The 11,233-nt window shown below is 42.5% G+C and overlaps 1 protein-coding gene across 1 annotated transcript in view; it reads right to left on the bottom strand.

Moving 5' to 3' along the window:
* Positions 1–2,875: 2,875 nt before the first annotated feature.
* LOC131268667 (neurobeachin) overlaps positions 2,876–11,233 on the bottom strand; it is a 29,432-nt gene continuing 21,074 nt past the window's right edge. The window contains exons 19-24 of the mRNA XM_058270907.1: positions 7,843–10,768; positions 7,113–7,456; positions 6,907–7,003; positions 6,636–6,832; positions 6,415–6,566; positions 2,876–6,320 (exon numbers count right to left, since the gene is read on the bottom strand). Coding sequence (XP_058126890.1) covers positions 6,230–6,320; positions 6,415–6,566; positions 6,636–6,832; positions 6,907–7,003; positions 7,113–7,456; positions 7,843–10,768 — 3,807 coding nt within the window. The 3' untranslated portion in view covers positions 2,876–6,229. The remainder of the gene's footprint in view (positions 6,321–6,414; positions 6,567–6,635; positions 6,833–6,906; positions 7,004–7,112; positions 7,457–7,842; positions 10,769–11,233) is intronic.

The raw sequence follows: 11,233 nt of genomic DNA, 5'->3' as shown, positions 1-11,233 counted from the left end.
CAGCTGTGCTTTTATGATGTAAATTTTTCTTGTCCCTAATTTTCATTCACACATAATATCGTCAATCCACCTTACTTTACAACTATTTTGACAAAAGGTCTATGTATCACTTCATTCATCTAGGATAGAAGTCTTCACATTGTGTCAGATGTGTATCTGTGCGATGTCCCTTTTTCTCTTTGCTAAGCTACCTCCAAGGAAGGTACAACGCCTACTGGATCGGTTCACATTTCATTAAGTTCTGTTGTCCTATCTGTGTTATGTTCGTTTTGTGTGCATCTGCAGACAACGATTGACTCACACAAAATGGCTTTAAAACCCACTCACTTTTGGGAATGACACAGATCAATAACATCAACTATTCTAACACCGCAATGCCTGAAACACAAGCTAGCTACAAAGGAAACAAATAGTCGTATCTCGTACAAGATGGTTGGCGCCTCATTCACTTGATCTTTCTAATACTGTATTACCAATCAATGCTGGAGCAATATGAAGCATCTTTAACCAAATAGATTAATGGACATACCTGACACTTTTCCCGCTGCTTATTTTTTGAGTATTGCACTAATCTGTATCGCATTTCCCATCATAGAGACACAGGAGTCGTTTCAAAACTCATTGAACTGAGTTTTCTTTCTTTGATGTCCGGCACCGCATTGCAAAGTTTTGCAGAAAAAATGATCTTGTGCATTTCCGCGCTGTTGCATTAGACGACGAAGTTTGACACGAACAAAGTTGATTGAAGACCCATTCACTATTGCTGCATCTTCATGCCGGAAAGGGAAGGCAACGATCCTTTTCGGCCTTTTCCTAATTCAGCATCAACATAAGAAAACAATCCACTTCGAAGTGGATGCTGGCACACCACCGACGAATCTACGGAACAATCGACGCTGATCCACAGCAGCATTGTACCAAGGGAACGCATGAACAGGTAGGACAGTGGAAAGTGAACTGACATTTGACGGCTTCACTCCTGCACAACGAGTGTACCTAATAGTGATGAGCTGGTCGACCCGAACCTATCGGGTCGGAGCGATCCGTAAGCGACCCGGAGCGGTCGGGTCTTATTCCCGATTCCAACGAGTATTATTATTAGGAAAGAAAAGATATCCTGAACCCAGCTCATATAATCTACTACGAATGGGTATACGTTTTTTGCGCGTATAGTCAGAAATAGGTGTTATAAACGCACAGTCACGTTGTCAAAACTGTTCTCTTTTGCGGTGTCCCGCAAGTATTAAGAGAATTGTTTTACCCTTCTTTTCAGAAGTCGTTTTACATCCAAGATTGCATAGGAAATCTGCTGCAAAAGAAGGGGTAAAAGAATTCTCAAAAAAAGAGCGGGCAGTTCTGAAGAGAATTCTTTTACCCCAAAATAACGCCAAAATTTCTCGTTTAGCAGTTTCACTGTGGACACTTATCAAATTTTGCCATTCAAAAACCATTCAAACAAATCGCCATTTGTGATCGCAAAAAACATTCTACGAGCTGTGCCCATGGGCCCCCCTCATACCGCACCCCCTGATTGCGTAGCCGAAATTAACGGTACACACTACGAATCAAATACTCGTAGGTTGAATTTAACGAACTAATGTATCACCAATTGCATACATTCAGTTTAAACGTCCACAAGAGGTGTAGCCACGATCGAAAACATGGCGGCCTCTTTTACCGAATTACATATTTTTAAAAGGAAGTTCATAGTTACCGGTGGATTTTGGGAAAACTAAATCATATCAAATTTATGTAAACTACTAGTACGAACTGGAGTTCGAACTCCAGACGAAGCTCGGGGAGGGAAAATGAGTCTAAAGTTTTTATTTTTGGTTGATTTTCTAGTGCTAGAGCTGTGATTTCACGCGGAAATTTTTTTTCATCAATAGTCTAGGGAGCAAGGTGCATGGGTGTTGTTCCGGAGGATCGAAGTTAGAATCTGGACTGGGAAAAACTTTTTTGTTTACGGGTTTATTCATTTTTTTCATGATTCTTTATATGTTATGTAACTTTTCAAATTTTTCAAAAAGCATATTTTGATATATAGGTTTCAAATTATCATAACCATTATTGAATTAAAAGCTTGGTAGTTCAATTTATTCACAAAGCACATTTCAATTTGTACCTGTATTTTTCCTTTGCAACCGACTCACACAACTGGTGTACTGATAGTGGTGTCTCAGTGGTTTGGTGATCGAATCCCGGTTGGGGAAAATCAAAATCATTAAATCAGCGATATTAATATTTTCTTCAAAATCAATGTTTACTATTCAAATAACGATATTTCTATACTTGTGCGCTAAATGGAAGCCGTACCAAGGTAGCGAAGTGCTCTTGGTAAACCAACCCGTATTCGAGTCCCGTTTCCACTTTGAGTCAAATTGTAAAAAGCATTTTTTACGTGTACTTTATTTTATAAATGTAGGGTTTTATTTTGCCACCTCATCTCATCACGGGACCTTTAGGAACTGAGAATTTTAAAAATAAAGATAAAGATACGACTAAACCTCAAACGGTGGTCTTTCTAAACATTCTTTCCATGCTCAAAATCAATATACAGTTTACACTACAGTCAATCTCGGAAGTAACTGTAATATAAAAACTAGAATACTACACGGCTTCTAAGCATTAGAAGCGGCTAGGCAGTATTTTCAAGAATAGCTTGTGGCTGCAATATATTCGATAACTTTTGGTATGTTATGTACCCCTAAGCACATTTCAACATACTGTAGGTTCGTGGTTGATTTTATTTCCGCCAAAAGTTCATTTTGCATATTTAGTGTCTCACTTGTAAGACATTGTTGCTCCTGGCAGCAATTGTTATCTACTTGAATCAAAAATCGTCAGTGAACAAACAAATGAAGCACCCATTGAATCGGTTGAAAGTCTAACAAGGAACGTTTTTATTTGCAAGTTATTTTTCACTTCTTGTTGCTTGTTTGTTTACCGCAAGCGTTTTATAAATAGCTGCACAGTGTATAAAATAACAGAACGACAAAGTATTAATTGTAATAACATACGTTAAGTACCATCAGCCCGAAATATAGATTAAATGAAAGTAGTGATCTAGCCCTTGGAACAAAAAAAAGTAATACATATTCTATAAAAACATAACTAATGCTTGCATGTTCTATGCTATAATATACATTCACCATCAACGTTTTATTTCACAATTATTTCAAAATACCAAATAATGCAAGTTTCAAATAGTTTTTTTTATCGCTTTATGGTCTGGCATAGGGGCTTAAGTAACAGATAATACTACAATGTTATCGAAGAAAATACCATGTGAATTAAAGTATTATTCCTAACTTCAGCAAAGAGAACGCAATGTAACCATTTTAAATACTCATGACTGGCAATGGCAGAGTGGTGATGATTGAATCTGGAACCACCCCGAACAGTGTGAAGGGATAAACCAAGCAGAATCTCCTGTCATCCCGGTAAAAGGAGCCAGTAAAAGTATCTTGGCAAAAAATCACGAACTCGTGCCATATTAGCACGATATGATCACTCATGTGCGCTTATCACTCGGTATAGCTAGTTGAAATTATGCATGAATGGGGGTACATTAAAGTACATTACAGTCATCAAAATCAAAACCATAGACTAAATGACCCTTGCCATGTGTGCGGTTCAAAATGGAACGTAAAACTAGAATCAGAATGTAAGCATCCCATTCTTTCGTGCTATTCAAGAGGTTTTTGTTCCCCGCTGTCCCAAGATCGTTACGCAGTTTAGCAACCTTTGCTAGTAGATGTTTTGCTGATTACGCAATTTGAAAACGCAGAGGATGACGACAGATTACAATTTACACTGCGGGAACCGCATGTTTTTGTTTTTGCATTCTATAATAATTATTCTAAAGTAAGGTCCAATAAGTGCACAGACTGGTTGCACGTAAACGATTCATCGTGGTATCAAATAGCCTAGCCCATAGTAAGCTTCCATTCATTGTTGCAAACCCATTCATTATACTAAGTCTGGGATGATAACAATCCCACTGTATCGTTTATGTTCAGTTTGTCTAGCTTAAGATATTTTTGTTTCGATTTAATTAGTTTATGTGTTAAGCCTTATCAAACTTATATTCTTCCATTAAGTACCTCATTAAACACTACACGAGCACATTTAGGCAGGATTTTTTGTTTTGTTGCTTTTTGTTTGCGTTTTATGTTTTGCTGCATGATTTACGCTTGACTGTTTGTGATTTTTCTCTGTTTGGTTGTTATTACTGCTGATTTTTTTTCTGGTACATCACTCCTACAATCAATCATTTACGTTACTTTGTTCAATATTGTTCTATTTAATATTATTTTGGCACGTGAAATAAGGTTTTGCGTAATATGCAATATTTAATCTTCCCTTTCTATCTTCCATCACGGTTCAATCGCTGACAAACAGCCGCGATGGGACTTGAATCTTCCAGACCTAAATGTATCGGATTTTTTGTTATTCCACTCTATTTCAATGTTTTATATGTTGCCACCATACCACCAAAGTATTAACTTGCGTGGGTGCTATACAAAAATAAAAAATTGGAAAAATTTCGAAAGAACAAGGTAATAGTATTAGCTCCAGAGTTTTGTTAATTGCTAGCAACGCAATGCTGATATAATAGTATATATTAATAATTTTATGTTCAGCTTTGGTTTCTTTACTCATATCTTTTATCCTTTTTTGTTTTATGTAATGGCTAATGTAAATATTCGCGGACGGATAACCTCAGAATGGTGCATATTAATGGAAATATGCTCATTTCACTTCCTTTCCTTCAACCATTCATCCTTGTTAGCATATTTTCTTGTAGTTTATATTTCCTTCTCTCACTTTGCCACTCCATACCTTTCTGCTCCTGTTCAATACGCATAACCTCTTGCAGTATGAATGTAATTGCTCTATGGCATGCTTCTCCTGCCTACGGGGTTGCTCTTATCTTTTAAAAATGACTCTTTTTCACTATCATATCCCTCCCTCAAGCCTAATCTTTAATGTAAATGCAGTGCATGTATGATTTCTCTCTACTATACCCTCAGAGCAACTTTAGACCGATCAACGTTGCTGTTTATTATCAATCTTTTTCATCATATTCAGTGTGTGTGAAAGGCTGTTATTAAAATCTTTACAGTTGTGTACGCATATGCCATACATCTTGCCCTGCCAGGGATGCTATCGTTTGCGCAAATGAGTTGTTAGTGTTAATGCCCCGGTTTTGGCATCGTTTGCGATCGGAATGTACGTGTGCTAGCAGTATTAATCGATAAAGATTACAGCTATTTTATTGCATTTATCTCTGCTTTCTCCAAAGGGATAAACAGACACCTTAAATCTGAATAGTATCGAATGGGTGGCGAAGATTAAAATTGCACATTTCGTCATGTCGGTAGGCTACCTTTTGCACTGCCATAAATACCAGAGCTACCAGCTCAACTGACACGACCAAGCGTAAGGAATGGTATATATAAATATATATAAGAACGAAACAAACGAAAGCGTCTGTTCCCTTTTAAGTACAGCGATTAAAAGCATGATCATTCTTGACAACACTAGCTCGCACAATAGATATTATGTACCACAATCACCAGAGTGAAAAAATTACAAAATAAAATGACATTGAAATCGGTTGGACCGATTTATAATGCAATACCGGAACGGGAAATATCTATACTTTGTTATCTGTGTAGCTTGATCGCCAACAGATAAATGACAGAATGTGTACAAATGCTAGGCGACCCTTTTTCACTTTGTTATTATAATAAAATGTTACTTTCTAAAAACATCACACCATTGAGCGCGTGATTGTGACTGCACTCGAGTGCGCATGATTAAAAATCACCAAAGGATTCCTTGGTTTGTCGTTTCTCTTCCACCTAGCGCCTGGCGTAATTAAATTCTGCACTCTCTACGCATTTCATCCAGGTTGTACCTTCTACGTACTACAGGGAATGTTATCGGCTCATTCTCATATTTAGGAATCATTTAACCTAAAACATCCAGTAAAACTGCAAAAAACTATGCTACTTCTTTTCATTCTCTTACATTCCTATCATCTGTTCAACCTCAACTTTTTTGTCTAGACTGTTGATCAGTTGGGTTAGTTTAATTGATTTTGGCAAATGTTTAGTAATGTGATGAATTTCTTGGAATACACGAGACAGTATCATTATCGTGCCCAGTCTAAGTTTCAACTAAGCTGTCCGCGAGTTCTGACCAGTGGCAGGATGAAATTTTAGTAGCGCTGCTGATACTCGTGATGCCAACGATTGAAATCAATATGAAACACGATGATGGAGCCGGTCGCTAATCCAGCCAAAAGATATCTGCAGGTAAGAAAAACAAAAAAAAAGATAATCGTGTGTGTCGGTCTGTCAGAGCAAACTAGGTATGCACATCTGAACTAGCGCATTTACTTACTTCTGATCGTGTGTCAATGCCAGCGAACGAATGCCACTATTGCATACCGGGAAAGCATACAGTGGTGCAAGATTAAAAGTTCGCCAAACTTCCACTATACCTTTATTACCGGCAGTCATTAAGTACTCTCCATCCCGCGACAATAGCATGCACTTGGAAAGCAGAATACAGAAAGAGCATTGAGCATGTTTATTGATTAGATAGAGGGAGTTGAAACTTACTTGAAGATTATCATTGTGTGATTCGTAACGCAACAACTTTCCGTTGATGGTGTAGGCGGCGACACTTCCTTCATCATAATTTACAACGATGAAACCCTCGCGCGAGAGCGTTATATTCTCAGGCGAAATAAAATCTTTCGGTGCCTCGAGGGACCGAAGTAGGTCACCAAATGTGGTGTGCACTAGTACAGGACCATCTGCAAAAGCAATAAATTTGTGTAGTAAGTGCCCTCCATGTGCTAGTAGAGCCGCATGATGCCGAAAAACATACTTATGGAGCCAGAGACAACTAAGCCCAGTTCGGCACTAATAACCACTGATGTAACTGCCGTTTCATGTCCAGTGAGGGTAGCGCGAGGCGTCGGTATCTGTAAGTCAGAGCGAGGTACAATAAATTTCTTGCTCATTCACCTAAACACTTCATTTGTTTTTTTTTAATGTAGTTCCAGCCAGTTTATTGGCAAAAAATGTTCTTACCTCACCCTCTCCTACAATAGACTGCGTACGAGCGTTCCAGTGCCATAGCAGGATAGTGCAGTCAGCCGATCCGGATGCAATGTAGCAATCGGAAGTAATGTTGCACTCCGAGCGCGACAGACATGTGACAACACCGAAGTGCCCGAAAATAATCTGCACAATCTTGGCCGTCTCAGTAGAAAAGACGCGGAAACTATTGTCCCAGAATCCACAGGCGATCAAGAAACGACTGTCCACCGTTGTTACATAGCAGTTTGCCTTTATTTGTAGTTTCTGGCTAAAGTTATCACCAAGATGACGACGGTTCTGCTGGTTGCTGCTGGTACTGTGGCCATTGATTTGAGCTACAGCGCAGTATCAGAAAGGGATTAGAAAAGTGATTGGAAGAGAGATATAACTTATTGTAAGCTGCTGTTTCGTTATCTAAATGTTCCGCTAGACTATAGGATATTTTCGCTTGAATATGCTTGAGAAATTGAAAACAAAATTACATGTTTTATCGCTTCCAACAAACAACATTGCAAAGACAAAATGTCAATATTTTGTACACAACTCGATGTATCGCGTCGCGGCGGAAAGCCTCAAGTTCAACACTGAAGCTTTCCAAATTGTTCTAAAATGGCACCAACCGTTACTTTTTCTACTTGTTCAAAATCTCAAACATTTTCAAGAAAAGTATATCTTATGCTTGTCGGACGGTAATGAATGAATAAAAAATGAGAATCCTTACAAAGCAGTGGATCCATAGTTAGTGGCAGGTTGGCATTGATGTTCTGCGTCGACTCTGCGTAGCTTGGACTCTGGATGCTGGCCGTATATTGGCAATTCCAGCGGTTCACGGCAAACTGATGGCCAGCGGTGACCGTGACAACCGAAGGAAGCGGCAACTGCGGGTACGTGTTAGCCGAAATGTGAATGATAGGTGAGTTGAGGTGAAACTTGAGGGACATGCACACGTCATCCGGCATCGTGTTGAACATCATCGGTGAAAGATGCATGGCGGACGAGCGCGGTGGATGCGGCTCCATCAGAAGCAGGCTGGGGGTTTGGCCGAAGTTGCGTATCTGGTTTTCGATTGCTTCGCGCGTTACCGGGTCTGTGATCGTATCCAGGTCGACGCTGCCCTCGTACGTGAGGTAGTAGAAGACGTTAGTCGCGCGCATCGCCTCCGGTCCCCGCTGTTTGTAGCCGAAGATGAGATCGATCCACTGGTGCAGCTGACAAGAGACAAACTCGGACTCGAGCGCCATCCGATTGATGCGAACGAACTCTTCTGGTGTTTTCGCCCACGGCGGCAGCTCAACGTCGCCGACGGTGCGCCCGTCATCCCGCTGCCCAAGACGGTAGTCGGATGCGTTGTAGAACATCTCCGGTAGGAAATACCACTCCGGAATGAGTTCTTTCACGTCCGATGTGTCTCGCTGGCAGTTCTTCCATGAGAGCGCGACAGACGAGAACAATCGATCAGGATGGTCGAATCGTCCGCCCTGCAGTGCCAGAAACATCGTTGTAAAAGGCTCAATGCGGATGAGCCAGTTAAGCACGAAGGCGGCTGTTGAGTAGTGCGTACCGTAGTGGAAAGGTGGGATGCCAGGCGTATCCCACGTTTCATATCGCTCTTCGAAATACTCCCTGCGACTTGGGTTGAGTGCGCCGATTGGCTTTGATAGATCGCGGTAGTTAGTAGGCTGGCTGAGGTCAAGCTCCCGCGATTCGTAGTTAGTGAGTACCCACGGGAATACGGGGTATTGGTTCAGATCGTTATAAGTTCGGCCGGCGATCGTGTTCAGGAACATCAGATATTCAAAGTTCGATATCTCGCGACGCTGCCACTTTTGCGTCATGTTCGAGTTGCGCATCAGCTGCCTTGATGACATCATGGATGCACGACGCGTCTGAGGGATACCGTACTTGATGCCGACCCCAACTCGCGGCAATGCCTTAATCACCTTTTTCACTGTGTGCTGATCGGGAAAGGCGAACAAGATCGAAGTGCGACTGGCGAGAAAGATCTCAAGTGCTACGTTCTGCAGTAGATAGCGGCGAGAAAAGATAGCACGTATTTCGGAAAAGTACCACTTTCCGTGCAGATGATCGCAATACTTAAGCACCTCGGCGTCGATCGATTGAAATTCGCCATGCTCCTCGTCCACCTCGAAGTACATCTCGGTGGAGGTAATTGACATGGTGCCAGGCGCGACCAGGCCGGGTGCAATCAGCTTTGCCTTGGTGCTTATATTGACCGGGCCGGTCAGATCGAGGTCCAGTTCGCGATCCTCGATCAGCAGTTCGGAGTCATCGAGTAGATCAGGCTGCTGGGATCTTGGCACCGCTATTTGGGAGTAAATTTCATCGCGCGCCACTACCGTCCGCCCCGTGCTTCCGTCGCCCGGTATGCCAACGTCAACTTCATTCGCTTCGTCTGAGCCTGTCGACGTGGAGTTCGAATGATCATGCGCCGTCCCCGTGCCCGTTGTTTTCGCTAACGGTGACGTAACGATCTCGAGAGATGTCTTCAGCGTCGCCTGTGGGTGACTGGAGCCTCGGGGATTCTGTACCATACGTTTGCGGCGCCGTGCGTCGTCCTCCCACGCATCCAGCTTCCAGTAGGTCTGCTTCTGGTAGTTGGTGTTTGCATCGCCCCACGCTCCATGCCGATTACCCATGATGTTGCGCACCTTCTCTAGCAGCCGGCTGGCAATAACGTTGTCTCTGCGGCGCGCAGCAGTTATCAGGTGATCGCACATGCGCTCCTCTTCGCGTCGTTCCAACAGCGTTTGGGCGCACTGCGACTCGAAATCGGCATGCTTCAGCACATCATCCGCTCTCATACGGTTGAGGATAAATTCCGCCTCGTTGGCCACTCGCACGATATGATCCTTCATTGCATGCGATAGCAGTCGACCCTCGTTGATCAGCTCTATGAATGCCAGGCCGGCATGCTTCTGCAGGCTGTTCTGCCACTCTTGTGAACAGAGCAGCATTACCAGCTCTACGACTGAATGACTGTTCTTGAAGGTGGTCAACCCTTTGCCCTCCATTAGCAGCTCCTGGCCGTGCGAGCCAACAAGCGTCTTTGAGAGGAACGGCGCGAAATCGACCATGATCTCGCGCAAAAGCGGACAGACTGGACCTAGCGCAATCTCCAGCTTCTGTGTAAGGCTTGCCTCGCGCGACGGTAAAGCGATTGGAAGCTGCCCAACGAAGGGCGTTTTTAAGCTTATGTCCTCCGGTCGGCCGTGCATAGAGCCCGCTCCGGGCGCTACACCACCCACTAGATGCCCTCCGTAGCCACCCTCGGATACACGAACGACTGCAATGTCTGACTCCATTTTAACATTTCCTCCTGCATTAGCCCCACTACCGCTGGCAGCACCATCGCCCATATGGTCGGCTAGAGTGGCCGCCGTAGACGAGATCGTTCCACCGCCGCCCTTTATCCCCACTCCTCCACTCACTACATTTTCCGTCCGGCTACCCGGCAGCTTAAACTCGTTCGCACCGACTTCGTCGTTTAAATTTACATCGGTCCAGCTCTCGTCATTCGAATTGGTCGGCTTATGCTCATCCGCCATGATTTCGCTCGACGTTTCCACCTCTTGCGGGTCGTTTTCTGTTGAATTCAGGTTCAACGATGCGCCATCAGAGTCAACACTCTACGGGTGTGTAGCATGTTTGGAGAATGAAAATTGAACATTTACGATTGGATTAGAATTTTTTCATGACACATTTTCTTATATTATTAACAAACAATCGCACACACCAAACATAAACAACATATATGTATGTATATGTTTCTAAGCGCATACATAACAGAGCAAACTATAGGACGCAATTGAAAACTTACTCTAGCCAGGGATAGCTCTTATCCCTACTTTTTATCTTGTATTATCTTACATCGTATAATTTGCTCTTCTTCTCTTGACCACCTTAACAAGGTTTGTGTACCTACTGCCGGCACACATACATATAATAGCGATGGCAGCAGTTAAATTAGCAGTAATTGAAGCAAATGAACTACATTTGAATAGCGCGTCCACGTTTGGACCATGCAACAACAAGCGAATCCTTTCGAATCTAGGTTTGAAGATTTGACAAAACTAAAAAAGCAGCACAAAAAT

This window comes from Anopheles coustani, chromosome X, assembly GCF_943734705.1.
Source record: "Anopheles coustani chromosome X, idAnoCousDA_361_x.2, whole genome shotgun sequence".
In the NCBI taxonomy this organism is placed as follows: domain Eukaryota; kingdom Metazoa; phylum Arthropoda; class Insecta; order Diptera; family Culicidae; genus Anopheles; species Anopheles coustani.
The sequence above is the reverse complement of the archived record's forward strand: the minus strand, read 5'-3'. Positions and strand labels throughout refer to the sequence as shown.